At 41.7% G+C, this 20,701-nt stretch overlaps 1 protein-coding gene across 5 annotated transcripts in view; it reads right to left on the bottom strand.

The window, feature by feature from the left end:
* Positions 1-20,701, bottom strand: part of LOC133239197 (cytochrome P450 2C19-like) — a 60,618-nt gene that overhangs the window by 26,803 nt on the left and 13,114 nt on the right. For 2 of the 5 annotated variants that reach the window (XM_061402856.1, XM_061402857.1), the window contains 2 exons: positions 6,793-6,955; positions 6,472-6,621 (listed from right to left, as the gene is read on the bottom strand). In XM_061402856.1, coding sequence (XP_061258840.1) covers positions 6,472-6,621; positions 6,793-6,955 — 313 coding nt within the window. Of the gene's footprint in view, positions 1-6,471; positions 6,622-6,788; positions 6,956-8,066; positions 10,482-20,701 lie in introns of those variants that run through there. The other 3 variants (XM_061402855.1, XM_061402858.1, XM_061402859.1) reach the window with 3 other exon arrangements.

Raw genomic sequence — 20,701 nt, 5'->3', positions numbered from 1 at the left:
AGATACATTATACTCAAACTGTCAAAATCAGAGAAAAGGAGAGAATTTTGACAGCAGCAAGACAAGTGATATGTCAGATCCAGTAGAACCGTCATAATACTAACAACTGATTTCTAAGCAAAAACATTGCAGGCCAGAAAACAATGGGATGATATACTCAAAACGTGAAAAGAAAAAAGCTATCAACCAAGAATACTCTATCTGACAAGACAATTTTTCAAAAATAAAAGACAAATAATCACTTTCTCAAATAAACAAAAGCTGAGGGAGTTAATCCACACTAGACATGATTTGGGGTTTCCCTGGTGTTTTAGGGGTAAAGAACCCTCCTGCCAATGCATGAGATGCATGTTCAATCCCTGGGTTGGGAAGATCCCCTGGAGAAGGAAATGGTGACCCACTCCAGTATTCTTGCCTGGGAAATCCCATGGACAGAGGAGCCTGGTGGGCTACAGTCCATGGGGTCTCAAAAGAGCTGGACATGACTTAGCAACTAAATAACAACAACAACAAAGACATGTCTTAGAAGAAATGCTAAAAAGGGTTCATAAAGTTAAAACAACAGAACGCTGAGCAGCAACAGAAAATCACATGAAAGTATTAATTATCATGTTTTGTGCTAGTCTCAGCCTATCAATAACCAAAGCTATAGAAGAACTAGACCTTGTGATGCTTTTTATGACTGCAAGAAGTCCTTCAGCAAAAGTCATCAGGAAACTTTGAAACATAGAACTTTATCACCAACAAGACCTGGATATTGCCAACACACCTGGGGAACACACTGTGAGGTTGTGAGTGGAGAGTGACAGAGAGGGACAACTCACACAGGGGCCCAGAGTTCTGCTCTCACTGCGGTAAAGTTCAGGGCACAGGGTTTCAAGGGCTCATTATGGGTGAATTTAGAACATAGAAAGTGGAAATACAAAGCACTGGAAGAGAAAAAACAAGTAGCCAAAACGCTTGTAATTGAAATCATCCAAGAACAAAGGAGGCTCAGTGGGAAGAGCTCTTTAGTCTCCTGGCTAGCTTGTGTTTATTTCAGATAACCACCTTTGAAACGGATGCTGTTTGGAAGCAGATGCCTTGGCAATCACAGCCAACATCAGGAATTTGCATTACAAAAAAGAAAAAAAACCCAGAACTGTCTGAGTTTAAACTACACATTAGAAAATGAAAATCAAAAGCAAAAGGTAGCATCTCACACCTGTTAGTATGGCCATTATCAGAAAAGAAAGAAAGAAAGGGAGGAAGGAGGGAGGGAAGGAGAGAGAGAAGAAGAAAATAACAAGTGTTGATGAGGGAGTTGAGAAATTGAACCCTTATGTATACTTGATAGAATGTCAGATGATTTACTATGAAAAGCAGTATGGCCATTCCTCAAACAATAAAAAGAAATTTACCATATTACCCAGCAATCCCACTTTTGAGTTTTCATGCAAAATACCTGAATCAGGATCTCAAAGAGATGGCTGCACTCCCCTGAAACATTCTAAAGGTCCATCAACAATTACAGATAAAGTAATGTGGGAGAAGACTAGCAAAGATGGCAGAGCAGGAAGATCCTGAGCTCATCTCCTCTCATGGGCATCCCCAAACTATAACAATATACAGAAGAAAGGTTTTTTTCTGGTTTCATCGATGAAAAAAAAAACAGAAGCCACCAGAAAAGATCTTCAACAAATAAAGATATAAAGAAGAAATCACAAGGAGATGAGAAGGAGCGGTGAAGTACCACACCCCGACATAAGCAAAGCACAAAGGCAAGAAAAATTACAATTGCAGAGACTGCCTCAAGAAGTGAGTTTTCTGAGCCCCACACTGGACTCCCCAGCCTGATGGTCCTGCAACAGGAAGATGAATCCCCAGAATGTTTGGCTTTGAAGGCCAGCGGGGCTTACTTTCAGCTGTCCCAGGGGGCTGAGGAAATAGAAACTCCACTCATGAAGAGGACATACAAAATTTCACAGGCTTTGTACCCAGCATAGAAGCATTCATTTGAAAGAAGCCTGGGTCAGACCCACCTGCTGATCTCGAAGAGCCTCCCAGAGAGTTCGGAGGCACCTGGGGCTCACCCTGGGGCCATAAATACTGGCAGGAGCCATTTTGGGGAGCTTGCTCTGCCCCCTGGACACTGGTGCTGGCAAGTGCCATTTTGGAATCTTCCCTCTAGCTTAGTATCATGACCCAGCCCCCTCCTACCTCCCAAGAGCCTGTAGGCACCAGGACTTGCCCAAGGCCAAGCAGCTAACTGAATGGAGACATAGCCCTACCCACCAGCAGAGAGGCTGCCTTAAGATTCTCTGACCTTACAACCACCCCTGTACACAGCCCTGTCCACCAGAGGCACTGCACAGGCACTAGACCCAGGCATTCCAGGGCCCTACAATCAGAAAGCAAAGGACTCAGCTCAAACACCACTGGTCAGGCACCACTGCCAGAATCCCCAGCCCTACGCACCAGCAAGCCTGCTCTCGTCAGACAAGCCTCACCGTTAGCATGTGGATAAGAACCCCAGGACAATGACAACCCCACAGCATGCAGACCCAGTCCACATACCAGTAGGTAAATGGTGGCTTAACTGGTAAAGAACCCGCCAATGCAGGTGATGCAAGAGACACAGGTTTGATCCTTGGGTCAGGAAGATTCCCTGCAGAAGGAAATGGCAACCCACTTCAGTATTCTTGCCTAGAAAATTCCATGGATGGAGGAGCCTGGTGGGCTACAGTCTATGGGGTTGGACACGACTGACTGCACATACATACAATAGCACCAGCTAGGCCCTGGCTCTGCCAACCAGTAGGCCTGCCCTAGCCTTGTGACCAGCCCTTTGCAACATGAGTGGACACCAGTCACAGGACTACCACAGGCCTACAGTCTGTGGACCAGCCCAGTTATCATCAGGCCAGCGCCAACCTGCTGGACTTCAGACCTGCCTAGGCTCAGCACCAGCCTCACCCACTGGTGGACAGACACCAGCCCCAGAGCACTGCAGATTATGGACCCAACCCACCCAATTCTAAAAGGCCAGCGCCTTTCCTGTTGCCCCAGCCTCAACAACCAGCAGGCCAACACAAGCTTCTGAATATCCCAGAACCCACAACCTGCTGTGTCAGGAACCAGTCTCACCAACCAGCAGTCCCATACCAACTCTGGAATCCTTGGGCCCCTTAGGCAGATTCCAGGATCTGGCTCTGCTCCCCTGGGCCAGCATGTGATCCAGCACCTGGCTTCACCTTCCAGTGGTCAGGCACCAATCCTTGGATCTCGTGAACCCTGACTCACCCACTAGTGAACCAGCACTACCTCTGGAATGCCCCAGGGTTCCACAATCAGCCACTTCTTGGGACAGCACGACCAAGCAGCAACTGGCAACCTCTGTACAAGGTAGGAACAGTCAGCCAATCTGACCGAGGTCAACCAAGACTACCAGGTTGCCTACAGTAGTCAGCCCACAATAGAAAGACAAACACAGTCCACATGGGGGAAATCCTGATCAATACAGCTCTAATGATGAGTGGGCAGTGTATTGTTGGGATACATTGGACATCTCCTAAAAAACATTATTTCTCCAAGGTCAGGAATTATAACCAACCTACCAGATATACAGAAATAAAAATAGCAAGTTAGGGAGAAAAAATGGGGCAACAGAAGAACGTGTTTCAAAGTGAAGTAGAGATATATAATTTACTCAAGAAAGAGTTCAGGGTAATGATCAATAAGATGATCAGGGGTTCTCTGATGATCCAGTGGTTAAGAAACTGTGTTTCCACTGTAGAAGGTATAGGTTTCATCCCTGGTCAGGGAACTAAGATCCCATATGCCACATGACTCAAATGGAAAAAAAAAAAAAAAGATGATCAAAGAACTTTGGAGAAGAATGGATACACTAAGCAAGAAGTTAGTAGTTTTTAAGAAAGAATTGAAAAATATAAAGAACAACCAAACAGAGATGAAGAATATAATTACTGACATGAAAAATACACTAGAAGGAATCAAGAACAGACTAAATGAAATGGAGGAATGGATCACTGAGATGAAAGACAGTGCAGCAGAAATCACTGACAAGGAAGAGAAAAAATAATGAAAAGAAATGAGGGCTGTTTAGGAGACTCTGACACCAGCAATCATACACTCACATTATAGAGGTTCCAGGAGAAGAAGAGAAAGATAAAGGGTCAGAGAACACATCTGAAGACAAAATAGCTAAAAACTTCCCTAACCTGGGATCAGTAACAGACAACCAAGTCCAGGAAACACAGAGTCCTGAACAGGTTTACCCAAAAAGCAATAAATCAAGATGCATTGTAATTAAAATGTCAAACAATTAAAGAGAGATTAAAAGCTGCAAGGGAAAATTAACAAGGTAAACAGAAGGAAACTCCCATTACACAATCAGCTGACTTTTCAACAGAAATTCTGCAGGCCAGAAGAAAGTGGTCTGACATACTTAAAAAAATTTTTTTAAGTGATTGAAAGAAAAAATCGACAAACAAGAATGCTCTACTCACAAGTTTCTCAATCAGATTCTCAATCAAATTTTACAGACAAGCAAAAGCTAAAAGACTTCAGCATCACCAAATCAGCTTTACAGGAAATAGTAAAGAGACTTCTCTAAGAGAAAAGAAAAAGCCACAACTAGAAATGGGAAAATTACAATGGAGAAAGCTCAAATACACAGTAAAGGCAAATACACAGTAAATGTTTTTTTTTTTTTAATGCTACATTTAAATGAAGTCATAATTGAGAACTGCATTAAGACATACCTAAACGATCATGGAAAAAGCAAGAGAGTTCCAGAAAAACATCTATTTCTGCTTTATTGACTATGCCAAAGCCTTTGACTGTGTGGATCACAATAAACTGTGGAAAATTCTGAAAGAGATGGGAATACCAGATCACCTGACTTGCCTTTTGAGAAATCTGTATGCAGGTCAGGAAGCAACAGTTAGAACTGGACATGGAACAACAGACTGGTTCCAAATAGGAAAAGGAGTACGTCAAGGCTGTATATTATCACCCTGCTTATTTAACTCATATGCAGAGTACATCATGAGAAACGCTGGACTGGAAGAAACACAAGCTGGAATCAAGATTGCCAGGAGAAATATCAATAACCTCAGATATGCAGATGACACCACCCTTATGGCAGAAAGTGAAGAGGAACTCAAAAGCCTCTTGATGAAAGTGAAAGTGGAGAGTGAAAAAGTTGGCTTAAAGCTCAACATTCAGAAAATGAAGATCATGGCATCTGGTCCCATCACTTCATGGGAAATAGATGGGAAAACAGTGGAAACAGTGTCAGACTTTATTTTGGGGGGCTCCAAAATCACTGCAGATGGTGACTGCAGCCATGAAATTAAAAGATGCCTACTCCTTGGAAGGTAAGTTATGACCAACCTAGATAGCATATTCAAAAGCAGAGACATTACTTTGCCAACAAAGGTTCGTCTAGTCAAGGCTATGGTTTTTCCTGTGGTCATGTATGGATGTGAGAGTTGGACTGTGAAGAAGGCTGAGCGCCAAAGAACTGATGCTTTTGAACTGTGGTGTTGGAGAAGACTCTTGAGAGTCCCGTGGACTGCAAGGAGATCCAACCAGTCCATTCTGAAGGAGATCAGCCCTGGGATTTCTTTGGAAGGAATGCTGCTAAAGCTGAAACTCCAGTACTTTGGCCACCTCATGCCAAGAGTTGACTCATTGGAAAAGACTCTGATGCTGGGAGGGATTGGGGGCAGGAGAAGGGGACGACAGAGGATGAGATGGCTGGATGGCCTCACTGACTCGATGGACGTGAGTCTGAGTGAACTCCAGGAATTGGTGATGGACAGGGAGGCCTGGCGTGCTGTGATTCATGGGGTCGCAAAGAGTTGGACACGACTGAGCAATTGAACTGAACTGAACTGAAACGATTAAAATCCCTAAATGTCATTACTATTTGCCAGAATTGTAGCCTTGGGCCCTGAAGTGACTCTCAGACACGTCTGTGAGGCTGTACGTATAAAAATTGTTCAATTAAATGAACATAAATGTCACTGTTTCATGAGTGTCATTCTCATCATAAGTGTGACACCCCCATAAGTGTCATTCTCACCCTGTCCAATTAACAAGTATTCCCTGGTAAAAAGCTCTGGAATAGAAAACCCACTTTAATGCTACAGGAAAGACATTGTTCTCTTTTTCAGGAAAAGACTCAAAACTATCCTTTGTGATTTCTGAATTGAACACAAAGTGCAGGATAGAGTATTATTAAAACACATATATACCTACATGGTGTGTACCATCATGAGACAATCGTAGATACACAAAAGCTCCCCTGGCTGTCTGTGCTTCACACCCTCCTCCCCTTCATCTAAAGACTGGCAACCACCACCCATAGGAAAGATGTGGCTGCCTGGAAATGTTGCCAAGAGCATCACCGGAGAGAAAGAGAAGACTGCTAAGGTCAGAGTTACAGAGCACAGGATCACCCACCGTTGGTTTTTCGCAGCTCCTCCACCAGGCAGCGCGCTTCCTCTTGAACGCGGTCCTCGATGCTCCTCTTGCCCATCCCGAAATTACGCAGCGTCATGAGGGAGAAGCGCCGGGTCTCCTTCCACGTTTTCCCGTTGCTGAATACGATTCCTGATGGGAGGAGAAACAGAATAGGAGGGAGGTCCTAGGGAAGGAGGCGTGAACTGACACTTGGGAGACTGAGACGAACAAGCTCTGCTGGGGGGCTCCTGAAATTCCTGTTTTTCACCCTGACCACCCCTACCCATTATCAAAGCTGAACATGTGCAAATACACACCTACCGTGTCCCTTAACATTTCTTTCAATCACTGGGAAACTGCCTCTTCTAGAAAACTCCTCTCCCAAATCAATCAGAGCTTCCTTCACTGCTTCATATCCATGCAAAACTACTGTGGGCTTCATTCCAAAATACACAGTGAACACAGGGCCGTAGACTTTTGAGAGCTGGGAATGGAAATGCATGTAATAGCAAAAGAAGTCAATATTTGATATATATTGTGCCTGATACAGACTGTGTTATCATCCTACTATTATGTTTTTATTCTGCCACATAGCTTAAAATATTTCTCAATTCAATTCATAAGTATGATGGTGATTGTTACAGTTTCCACTTATGGATGACCTGAGATCCTGGATAATGGTCCAAATAACTGGTACACAGATTATAATTAATCCTCAAATCAGCACTTTCAGCAGGTTTATTTGCCCCACTATAAATAAGGCAACTAAAGTAGGGGAATTCTGGTGTATTTCCAGCATCCCAGGGCTAATATATAAAGAATTCCAGTTTGAAGATCTTCATAATCACCCTCTGATCCATGAGAGGAATGTAGCAGTCCTCAAGGCCCAGCTTTAAACCATCAGCCAGCTGACTGTTTCAGAATCACTCACACAGCAGCGCTTAGAATTCTGATTGTATAGCCCTATGATGAATACTAGAAATTTATCATTTCAAAAAATAAATTCCCAGCCTCGTTTGAGATCCACTGGTATGACTAATACAGAAAGAGAGGAAACATCGTAGAGGCAGTGCTTGGAGAGACTGCATCTCATGGAAGAACAGCATCTGACACCCTGCAGCATTCACAGGGTACAGACGGCAGCTTCCTGCAGAATCCTGAGTGATGACTTCTTTCTTTCAATCACTCATGCTTGTCTTGATCCCAAGTCAATTCCTCTACATCAGGCACAATCTCCTTTTGCAAAAAAGTTATATTTTCCTGACTCTGAACAAAACAAGCGGCTTACGTAGTATATGACTTCTGGAAGAAAATCTTGAATCACAAAATGCCAAAAATCAGCCCCAAATCATAGCAAATGGCTGTGAAACAAAGGAGGGAGGCAACACTCCCAGCTTTTAATACTTTATTATTTTCATTTTACCATACAAAGAGCTAAGTGTTTCTCTACTCGAAAAACACATTCCTTTTTCCTCTATTTAGGCAAGAAAAGTGTCAAAATTTACAGGAAGTAATTTGCTTCACATTTACATATTTTGACAGTGTGCCCATAGAAACTTATGTATTAGCGTCATAATTAGGCTTAACTTACTTACCATTTGCAAGACCCTGGAGAAACATAAAATCTACTTACACTGGTTAAAGATTTGCTGATATTCTTAACATCTAACTGAAAGATATTTCCAAGAATTGGGAGAGGAGTGGGGCCTGGCGGGAGCTTCCCTTTCCCAGAGCTCTGTTTCCAGAGTGAGAGGAGAAGCAGACAGGAGAGACAGAGCACGAGGACCACAGCCAGATCCATTGACACCTTCTCTTCTTACTCAGACGACTGTGAGCCTGAAATCTAAAGCTTTTATAACAGTCCCTGCTAATTCAACTTGGGCCTCTCTGATATAAAAAGACCAATTACATCCACTTTGCACTCTATTCTGAGTAGACTTTGCCCCAATGATAAAAATAAATTGTGCTTTAATTTTGTTTTCTCTGTGTCCAATGATCACTCTGGAAATTCCAGTCTAGCTGGTTTAGCTGTACTGGGATTGGGCCCTTGTGTGCATGCCAAGTCGGTTCACTCATATCTGACTTTTTGTGACCTATGGACTGTAACTCATCAGGCTCCTCTGTTCAGGGACTTCTCCAGGAAAGAATACTGGAGTGGGTTTCCAGGCCCTCCTCCAGGGGATCTTCCTAACCCAGGGATCAAATCCATGTCTCTTATGTCTCCTGCATGGGCAGAACAGTTCTTTACCACTAGCACCACTTGGGATGCCCTGGGATTGGGTACAGGTGTGGCTAATTAAAAAAAAAAAAAAAAGGCTCCTGCCGGGGTCTAGCCCCAGCAGGATCCAGGGGTACCCTCAGGATGACAGCCTAGGCAAAAGGATAGCAAAGCAAAGAGCAGAGCTTGATCTTCCTTGATTAACACAGAAAGCCAATAAAGCTCCTGTGTTCCAAGGAGTCATCCTGAAAGAAGAACAGAGAGAGAAAAGGAGGGAAAAGGAAAAAAAGAACAACACGGGGAAATCAAGCTTCGGTGAGCGAGGCCCATAACTTTATTTTCAAAAGGAACTTTTATACCTTAACTTGTACATAGAGGGAAATGAAAGGTGCAAAGTCATACAGAGTCAGCCCAAACATTACATCTGTTTTGTCTTTATCAAAACCAGGATTTTTTCTGCATACCTTTCCCATAAACAATGTTGTATACATTATCTTCTGGCCTTGGAGGCCTGTGGACATTTTATGACCCTTTTTTGATAAAGGCTGCTCAACCAAAAAACTTATTTTCCCTTGAAGTGTTTTTTCTTTGTATTTCTAATCTATGTCAGCCTCAGAAAGTGCTAAACAGAGTTACATTCTCATGGAGCAAAGGTGCAGTGGGTCACAACAAAGAAAGAACCAATTAGCTCTAAGGTCTGATGTGGTTAATTCCAAGGCTGCTACTTGTTCTTCTTACATTCCAACTATGTTAACCAATGCAATCCCAAGTGCACAATGGGTAAGGGATATGGGAACTTGGCAGCAAGCATTGGCCCAATAATGAAGCCCTTTACCAGTACTATCTCTTCTAATATTTTTTAATCCCTTAAAGGACTCTATGCTCATTAGGACTTTTAGAATGTTTTGGCTTCCCATGCCTTTCAAGGTTGGAGAGTTGTGAACAATCATGTGTGTTAATTAAAAGAGAATGGATAAACCTGTCAGGCAAGCTAGAATGCCAGCAGAGGGATTAAAATAGAAATATTCCTTTCATGCCCAGGAGACTTATTAATTAAAGCCCTAAGTTGACTTTTTCCAGAGAAAGGTGGTCAGGGATAGTCCCCTGTTAATGTCAGAAGAGTTGGTGAAAGGCACAAAATAGTAAGACAGACAGATTCTGATTTTGGGGTAGATGCTCGAGCAGATTCAGGGGATCCCTCGAGCAATGATCTGCCTTGCTTGTCATGGCTCTTCCACATGACCTTGTCATGGGTGGGATCTCCCATGGTGGTTCCCGGCAGGCTCCTAACTGTGGATTCAAATCAATGACCAGTTGGAGATATCTCACACTGAGGACAATCAGTTTATCTTCAGTTCAGTTCATTCAGTTGCTCAGTCGTGTCTGACTCTGCGACCCCATGGACTGCAGCACTCCAGGCTTCCCTGTCCATCACCAGCTCCTGGACCTTGCTCACACTCAAGTCCATCAAGTCAGTGATGCCACCCAACCATCTCATCCTCTATCCTCCCCTTCTCCTCCTGCCTTCAGTCTTTCCCAGCATCAGGGTCTTTTCCAATGAGTCAGTTCTTCACTTGATTCCATCAAGTGGCCAAAGTACTGGAGTTTCAGCTTCAGCATCAGTCCTGCCAATGAATATTCAGGACTGATTTCCTTTAGGATTGACTGGGTTGATCTCCTTGTAGTCCACGGAACTCTCAAGAGTCTTCTCCAGTACCACAGTTCAAAAGCATCAATTCTTTGGCACTCAGCTTTCTTTATAGTCTAACTCTCACATCCATACATGACTACTGGAAAAACCATAGCTTTGACTAGATGGACCTTTGTTGGCAAAGTAATGTCTCTTCTTATGCCTTTTTAATTTTATTTTTTAATGTTTATCTTGTAATACTATATCCAACACCGAAATACTCTGTCCTTGAATTTGAAAGATTTTTAAATATTTTAATGTACTTACTGATATTACATTTGCATATGGAGAAGGTAATGGCACCCCACTCCAGTACTCTTGCCTGGAAAATCCCATGGATGGAGGAGCCTGGTGGGCTGCAGTCCATGGGGTCGCTAAGAGTCGGACACGACTGAGCAGCTTCACTTTCACTTTTCGCTTTCATGCATTGGAGGAGGAAATGGCAACCCACTCCAGTGTTCTTGCCTGGAGAATCCCAGGGACGGGGGAGCCTGATGGGCTGCCGTCTATGGGGCTGCACAGAGTCGGACACGACTAAAGTGACTTAGCAGCATACATAAAATAGATAATGACACCATATTTAAGATCATTTAAAATCAAAATGCAGTAACTGTGGTTCAGGCATTAGGGGTGTGTTTAGATAAGTTCCTGCATTACTGAGAACTTGAATTGCCAACTGTGTCAAACTCAAGGACTCCACCAACCATTTCAAAACAGCATCTGCTACCAGGTGCTTGCTACAATTTTGTATTTTCATAGTTCCCCACCCCCTTCACAACAATGCAACCATTTTGAACCCCCCCCCAAAAAAAAAATTCTTGCTGACAAGTATCTTTACATCTTGTCATCTACAATTCTAATTCTTTTTAAAATTTATTCTTAATTGAAAGATAACTGCTTTTCAATATTGTGTTGGTTACTGCCATACATCAACATGCATCAGCCATAAGTATACAAACAATTCTAATTCTTCACAAGAAATTTATGTACCTTTGCAGTTTTTTTGCATTTATAAATTTCCCCGTGTTGTAGTCGGGTAGAACACAATCTAAATGCTTCTTGGATCTGTGTCTCCTGAGCTGCAGTCATAACAAACCCCAAACACATACCTCTTGGATTTCAACCAGATCGCCATTCTTGGAATTTGTCATTAATACTAATATAATTCAAACATCTCAAAAGACCAAAGATACATCAACTAATTATATAAATAAAAGTACATGACTTTTACCTTGAAATCTCAAGTCTACTCCACCAAAAGTTAAACATTGGAAGGTAGAGATGGTAATTTTATAATTTTCAATGTGGGAAAGGAAGATTCTGGGTGATTAGAAACAGCCAGTGTCATAAAGGTCATATTCAGTTCAGTTCAGTTCAGTTGTTCAGTCATGTCTGACTCTTTGTGAACCCATGAATCACAGCACGCCAGGCCTCCCTGTCCATCACCAATTCCCAGACTTCACCCAAACCCACGTCCATCAAGTCAGTGATGCCATCCAGCCATCTTATCCTCTGTTGTCCCCTTCTCCTCCTGCCCCCAATCCCTCCCAGCATCACAGTCTTTTCCAATGAGTCAACTCTTCGCATGAGGTGGCCAAAGTACTGGAGTTTCAGCTTTAGCATCATTCCTTCCAAAGAAACCCCAGGGCTGATCTCCTTCACAATGAACTGGTTGGATCTCCTTGCAGTCCAAGGGACTCTCAAGAGTCTTCTCCATCACCACAGTTCCAAAGCATCAATTCTTTGGCTCTCAGCTTTCTTCACAGTCCAACTCTCACATCCATACATGACTACTGGAAAAATTATAGCCTTGACTAGACAAACCTTTGTTGGCAAAGTAATGTCTCTGCTTTTGAATATGCTATCTAGGGTGGTCATAACTTTCCTTCCAAGGAGTTGGTGCAAACATAATTGTGGTTTTGGACCATGAATTTTAAATCCTTATAACTAACCTCAAACACATCTTTATTTAGAAAACATTATGATCAACATATTTTTTGCCAGTGAGAAATAAGTTTGTTTATTCCTGTAGCATAAAAATCCATGCTTTGAGGTTCATCGAACTCTTGGAAAGCATTTTCTGCATCCTGCTGGCTGTGGAAGCGTTTTCCTTGAAAAAAGCTGTCCAGACATTTGAAGAAGCAATAGTCAGTTGGCAACAGGTCAGGTGAACACGGAGGATGAGGTAAAACTTCACAGCCCAATTTGTTTAACTTTTGAAGTGTTCATTGTGCAACATGTGGTCAGGCATTGTCGTTGAGAACTGGGCCCTTTCTGTCGATCAGTGCTGGCCGAGGGAGTTGCAGTTTTGAGTGCATTGCATTGATTTGCTTAGCATACTTTTCAGATGTAACGGTTTTGCTGGGATTCAGAAAGCTGTAGTGCATCAGCAGTGACCATGACCTTTTTTTGGTGTAAGTTTGGCTTTAGGAAGTGTTTTGGAGCTTCTACATGGTCCAGCTACTGAGCTGGTCATTGCCAATTCCCGTATAAAATCCACTTCTCATTGCATGTCACAATCTAATCAAGGAATGTTTCACTGCTGTTGTGTAGTTCTGATGGCTAAAATGGTAAATAATTCACCCGCAGTGCAGGAGAGCCAGGTTCGATCCCTGGGTCAGGAAGAACCCCTAGAAAAGGAAATGGCAACCCACTCCAGTATTCTTGCCTAGAGAATTCCATGGACATGTGAGTCTGGTGGGATACATACAGTCCATGGGGTTACAAAGAGTTGGTCATGACTGAGTGAATACAAATAGAATGGAACAGAACAGAATAAGAGAAGATGGCACTTCAAAACAACATTTTTTTTTCAGTTAGCTCATGAGGCACCCAATTATAGAGCTTTTTCACCTTTCCAATTTGCTTCAAATGCCAAATGACCGTAGTATGGTCAATGTTGGGTTCTTCAGCAACCTCTCGTGTAGTTTTAAGAGGATCAGCTTTGATCATCCTCTCAGTTGGTCATTGTCAACTTCTGATGGCTGGCCACTGTGTCTTCATCTTTAAGGCTCTTGTCTCCTTTGCAAAACTTCTCAAACCACGACTGCATTCTATATTCATTAGCAGTTCCTAGGCCAAATGCGTTGTTGATGTTACGAGTCATCTCTGCTGCTTTGCCACCTATTTTGAACTCAAATGAGAAAATCATTCGAATTTGCTTTTTCTCTAACATCATTTCCCTAGTCTAAAATAAAAATAAAATAAACACAAGTGATAAGTCATTGGCAAAAAACACAAAGCAAGAAATGTGCATTAAAATGATGTATAACATAACAGGGGCTTCCCTGGTGGCTCAGATGTAAAGAATCTGCCTGCAATGCAGGAGACCCAGGTTTGATTCCCCACATTTAAGAATTTATTCCAGTATCAGATGACAAAGTTACTTTTGCACCAACCTAATAATTAATAAGACTAGGATTTAAACTGAGATCTTCTGATGCCCACTGTGATGCTCTCTCATATATACCACAGCTGCCTCAAGAATAATTTCAGAAAAACAAAATCAAACCTCCCAAATGTTACGCTGAATATACACCTGATTTTTCACAAAATAACGGGCTTCACAATAAACAGATGTCCCTGAACTCCAAGGGCAAAGAGTCACAAATTCTCAAGAGAATAAATCAAAAATAGGGATTCTCCCCTGTCCCTCACCAAAGAGGTAAAACTTACTCAGGCAACTGAGGGAAGAACCAATCTCTAAGAATTTAGTGGGGAAGGCTTGAGAAATTATGGCTCAAGCCTCCCAGTTGCCTCGAGATACAACTGCTTCTGTTGCCTTATGAAGTCTGTTTTTATCAGAATAAGAAAAAAATAAAATGGAGTATGTACAGTGTTAACCAAAATTTTAGAAAAGACCTGAGTGAAATAAAATGATGTTTATTGGGGGTTTGGTAAGACTGTGGCATGAGACAGACTCAAGAAGCAGTTGAATTATGCCCCACTGGACTACAAAATGGGTGAGGCTTATAAGGGCAAAACCTTCAAAATTACATGAAGTGAAGTAAAGTGAAGTTGATTAGTCGTGTCTGACTCTTGGAGACCCCATGGACTGTAGCCTACCAGGCTCCTCTGTCCATGGGATTTTCCAGGCAATAGTACTGGAGTGGATTGCCATTTTCTTCTCCAGGGGATCTTCCCGACCCAGGGATCGAACCCAGGTCTCCCGCATTGTAAGCAGACGCTTTACCATCTGAGCCACCAGGGAAGTCAAAATTACGTAAGTGTTTTTAAAAGTATAATTGGATCTGGCAAGTAAGGGTTCCAATTAAGTATGGATAAACTGGGGTCCAAAATGGCTGCACAGTTGAAAGGGGAGACCTTGAGACTACAAGAGCGCAGCTGCCAAGTGTTGCTCTGAATAGGGCTAGACCTGTCCTTGGATCTAGGACAGGTCAAAGAAATGTCAGGTTCTCAGTGGTGTAAAGACACGTCCGAGAGCAGATTCTCAATGGCTGCCTGACTCCATTTTTATATATCTGAACTCTGATTACTCCATTATAATTTCAATCTGTCATCAAGAGCAGGGAAGGGAGATGGTACACAGAACAACAGGTATGGATTTGGTGGGGAATGGGAGGCAGAGACTTCATTAAACAGACCCACAGTACCAGCACCTGTAGACCCGAACAGGAGATGACAGTTAGTGGTCATGAAGATCTAAATATCACTGGAAAGGTTAACTAGAACCAGAACACTAATGACTGCTGCTGCTGCTGCTAAGTCGCTTCAGTCGCGTCCAACTCTGCCCGACCCCATAGACGGCAGCCCACCAGGCTCCCCCATCCCTGGGATTCTCCAGGCAAGAACACTGGAGTGGGTTGCCATTTCCTTGTCCAGTGCATGAAAGTGAAAAGTGAAAGTGAAGTCATTCAGTCGTGTCCGACTCAGCGACCCCATGGACTTCAGCCCACCAGGCTCCTCTGTCCATGGGATTTTCCGGGCAAGAGTACTGGAGTGGGTCGCCATTGCCTTCTCCAGAACACTAATGACAACACTTCACAAATAGGAGTTCTACAACATATGATATTTGTTGAAAACTGATTAGTGAAGTTATTCCTAAACTCTTTTAGTAAGAAAAAAAATGTTTGTCAAGACCTGATTACAAAATACTTTATTCCTCAGGTTTACATGAGTTCATGTAACAGAGAATTTAACACCATTTTATCTCATGATTCTCTCAATTACCTTTTCCAAAGATAAAACAGCACCTGCAGGTTGTAGAGATAAGCCTGGAATTCACATCTCCTGAGTCAGGCGTGCCTCCTTGTAAGCAAACACTCAGTTCACCAGGGTCACCACACTTACTGCATATGTACCATGATTCAGTATTCTGTGACTCATCCTAGTCAATGACTTTCCAGATATATCAAGTGAGTTAATGATTACTGCACCAGTTCATTAAAGTCAGGGTCATACAAGTTTAATTTTGTAACCTTCATACTCGAGCAAGTCATTGGATGATTGGATGGCATCACTGACTCAATGCACCTGAGTTTGAGCAAACTCCTGGAGATGGAGGACAGGAAAGCCTGGCATGCTGCAGTCCATGGCATCAGAAAGAGTCGGACACAACTTAGCAACTGTACAACAAGACTCAATGTAACCTTTATTTCCTACAAAAAGAACCAGTAATTTGTTACCTACCTCACACAGCCCTATGCTCTAAAAGACAAGCCAGCTTATATCGGATGAAATAAGTTCAATCACTTGTTTTAGAGCAGCTGTGTTTATTTTTTGAGAAATGAGTGTGTGACTGAAGTTCACAGAGTCACAAAGTGAGACACAACTTAGCAACTGAACAACAAAGTGTCTGCTCTGCTCCACTTACCTTCTGATGAAGCTCATTGCTTTTCATAGAATGAAAGAGTCAACTATAATTTAAATACTGAAGGGATTTCTGAGATCAGTTAGTCTAATTTACTTTTCTGATGAGCAATTGATTACAGTGAGACAAAGTGTCCTCGTTGCATCAGTACAAGGCCTTGCATTAGAATCCCATTCTTGCAGCTCCCCGTTGAGTGACATCTCACATTAAGCAACATTCCTGCTGCTGTCCAAATGATTAGCATTAAGATCTTCATTGTCATACAGCAATACAAACCTGATTTCAGCTATAATTGTGGATGCACATCTTTCTTTTTAATTAATAGAATTTATATTATGGTAATTATAAATAAAATTATAAATAAAACAATTATTCATGAATTCAAAGAGACAAGTGTACCCCAGTGTTCATCGCAGCACTGTTTATAATAGCCAGGACATGGAAGCAACCTAGATGTCCATCAGCAGATGAATGGATAAGAAAGCTGTGGTACATATACACAATGGAGTATTACTCAGCCATTAAAAAGAGTACATTTGAATCAGTTCTAATGAGGTGGATGAAACTGGAGCCTATTATACAGAGTGAAGTAAACCAGAAAGAAAAACACCAATACAGTATACTAATGCATATATATGGAATTTAGAAAGATGGTAACAATAACCCTGTATATAGGACAGCAAAAGAAACACTGATGTATAGAACAGTCTTTTGGACTCTGTGGGAGAGGGAGAGGGAGAGGGTGGGATGATTTGGGAGAATGGCATTGAAACATGTACAATACCATATATGAAATGAGTCTCCAGTCCAGGTTCAATGCAGGACACAGGAAGCTTGGGGCTGGTGCACTGGGATGACCCAGACGGATGGTACGGGGAGGGAGGAGGGAGGAGGGTTCAGGATGGGGAACACGTGTATACCTGTGGCAGATTCATGTTGATATATGGCAAAACCAATACAATATTGTAAAGTAAAAATATAAAATAATAAAAAAAAATTCATGTGCAGGTTTTTATGTGAACATAAGTTTTCAACTCATTGGTATACCAAGGAATGTGATTGCTGAATCATATGGTAAACATGTTTAGTTTTCTAAGAAATCTGTCAACTGTCTTCCAAGTGGCTGTACCATTTTGCACTCCCACCAACAATGACTGAGAGTCCCTGTTGTTCCACATCCTTGCCAATATTTGGTTTTGTCAATGGTCTGGACTTTGGCCATTCTGTAGTGGTATCTAATTGCTGTTTTCCTCTACAAGTATCTAATGATATATGATGTTGAGCATTTTTCACATGCTTATTTGCCATGTCTATATATTCTTGCCATTTTTAGGGTGGGTCCTATTATTTTTATTTTGTTGAATTATAGTTGATTAACAATGTTGTGTTAGTTTCTGATGTACAACAAAATGATTCAGAGAGAGACATATATCTTTTTCATACACTTTTCCATTATGGTTATAGGGTATTGAAAATAATTCCCTGTGCTATACAGTAGGACCTTGTTATTTATCTGTTTTATATAGATATATTAGTTTGGAGCTGCTAATCTCAAACTACTGATTTATCCCTCCACTACACCCTTTCCCATTTGGTTTGTTTTCTATGAGTCTGTTTCTGATTTGCCGATTTTAAAATCGGGTTGTTATATTTCTGATTGTTGAGTTTTAAGAGTTCTTTGTGCATTTTGGATTATGATCCTTCATCAGATACATCTTTTGAAAATAATTTTCCCACTCAATGGTTTCTATTGATGGAACATTCAGTAGAGCAGAAGTGGCTAATTTTAATGCAATTCAAATTATTCTTTTCTTTCCATGGATTCTACCTGTAGTGATACACATAAAAATCATTGTCAAAATCAAGAACATCTAGTATTTTTTCTTATATTATCTTCTGTAAGTTTTATAGTTTTGCATTTTACACATAGGTCTATGATTCATTTGAATTAACATTTGTGAAGGTTATAAGATAACTTGTGTGTGTGCACATGTGTGAGTGAAAGAGAGATTAGTAATTGCAGAAGCATTTGTTGAAAAGACTAGCCTTCTCCATTGAATTGCTTTGCTCCTTTGTCAACGATCAATTGACTATATCTGTCTACCTATTAATATTCCTGGACTCTTTTTTCCATTAAATCATTTGTCTCTGTTTTCATCAATACCACTCTATCTTGATCATGGTAGCTTTGCAATGAGTCTTGAAATCAGAGAGAGTCAGTGCTCTGACTTTGTTCTCCTATTTCAATATCATGTTGACTATTCTGGGTTTTTAACCTCTTCATATACACTTAAGAATCTTACTGTCAATATTTAAAAAAAATCATGCTGAGATTTTGATTGGGATTACATTGAATCTATAGACTAAACTGGGGAGAACTGAAATCTAAACACTATTGAAACTTCCTATTGATAGATGTGGAATGTATTTCCATTAAAAAAAATCTTTTTAGTTTTTTTCATCAGAGTTTTAGAGTTTTCCTCAAATAGAACTTATGCAAATTTTGTCAGATATCTAAGTACTTAAGTTTTGTTTTAATGTAGATAATATTGAGTTTTTAATATCAAATTCCAATTGTTCATTGCTAATATTGTTGTTGTTCAGTCACTAAGTCATGTCTGACTCCGCAACCCGATGAACTGCCACATGCCAGGCCTCCATGTCCCTCACTATGTCCCAGAGTTTGCCCAACTTCATGTCCATTGCTAGTATATAGGAAAGCAACTGACTATTGCTTGTTCCCTGTCGTACATGCTGCTGCTGCTAAGTCACTTCAGTCGTGTCCGACTCTGTGTGACCCCATAGACTGCAGCCCACCAGGCTCCCCCGTCCCTAGGATTCTCCAGGCAGGAACACTGGAGTGGGTTGCCATTTCCTTCTCCAATGCATGAAAGTGAAAACTGAAAGTGAAGTCGCTCAGTCGTGCCCGACTCTTAGCGACCCCATGGACTTCAGCCTACCAGGCTCCTCTGTCCATGGGATTTTCCAGGCAAGAGTACTGGAGTGGGGTGCCACATGGGAACATGCTAAAATTGCTTCTTAGTTGTTTTTTCATTCTTCGGGATTTTCTACATAGATAATCACCCTATTGTCAAACAAAGATAGTTTCATTTCTTCCTTCCCAATCTGTGTAACTGTTATTTCTTCTTTCTTTTCTTATTGCATTTAGCTAGGTCTTCCAGTTCAATACTAAATGGGAATAATTAGAGGGGTCATCATGCCTCATACCTATCTTAGCAGGAAAGCTTCCAGTCTCTGACCATTAACAATGATGTTAGTTGTGAATTTCTGTAAATTTTCTTTATCAAGTTGAGGAAACTGCTCCTCCATTCTTGGTCTGCTTAGAGTTTTAAATCACAAGTGGGTTTTAGATGTTCTCAGATGATTTTTATACATCTATCAATATAGAATCATTGGACTTCTCTTTAAACTATTGATGTGATGGGGTATATTGATTTTCATATCAGTTCAGTTCAGTCGCTCAGTCGTGTCTGACTCTTTGCGACCCCGTGAATTGCAGCATGCCAGGCCTTCCTGTCCATCACCAACTCCCGGAGTTCACTCAGACTCATATCCATCGAGTCAGTGATGCTATCCAGCCATCTCATCCTTTGTCGTTCCCTTCTCCTCCTGCCCCCAATCCCTCCCAGCATCAGAGTCTTTTCCAATGAGCCAACTCTTCACATGAGGTGGCCAAAGTACTGGAGTTTCAGCTTTAGCAGCATTCCTTCCAAAGAAATCCCTGGGGTGATCTCCTTCAGAATGGACTGGTTGGATCCCCTTGCAACCCAAGGAACTCTCAAGAGTCTTCTCCAACACCACAGTTCAAAAGCATCAATTCTTTGGCGCTCAGCTTTCTTCACAGTCCAACTCTCACATCCAAACATGACCACTGGAAAAACCATAGCTTTGACTAGACGGACCTTTGTTGGCAAAGTAACATCTCTGCTTTTGAATATGCTATCTAGGTTGGTCATAACTTTCCTTCCAAGGAGTAAGCATCTTTTAATTTCATGGCTGCAGTCACCATCTGCAGTGATTTTGGAGCCCCAAAAAATAAAGTCTGACACTGTTTCCACTGTTTCCCCATCTATTTCCCATGAAGTGATGGAACCGGATGCCATGATCTTCGTTTTCTGAATGTTGAGTTTTAAGCCAACTTTTTCACTCTCCTCTTTCACCTTCATCAAGAGGCTTTTTAGTTCCTCTTCACTTTCTGCCATAAGGGTGGTGTCATCTGCATATCTGAGGTTATTGATATTTCTCCCGGCAATCTTGATTCCAGCTTGTGCTTCTTCCAGTCCAGCGTTTCTCATGATGTGCTCTGCATAGAAGTTAAATAAGCAGGGTGACAATATACAGCCTTGACGTACTCCTTTTCCTATTTGGAACCAGTCTGTTGTTCTATGTCCAGTTCTAATTGTTGCTTCCTGACGTGTATACAAATTTCTCAAGAGGCAGGTCAGGTGGTCTGGTATTTCCATCTCTTGAA

The sequence above is a fragment of the Bos javanicus genome, chromosome 26 (assembly GCF_032452875.1).
Source record: "Bos javanicus breed banteng chromosome 26, ARS-OSU_banteng_1.0, whole genome shotgun sequence".
NCBI lineage: Eukaryota > Metazoa > Chordata > Mammalia > Artiodactyla > Bovidae > Bos > Bos javanicus.
Note: the sequence above shows the minus strand (reverse complement) of the source record. Positions and strands in the feature narration are given on the sequence as shown.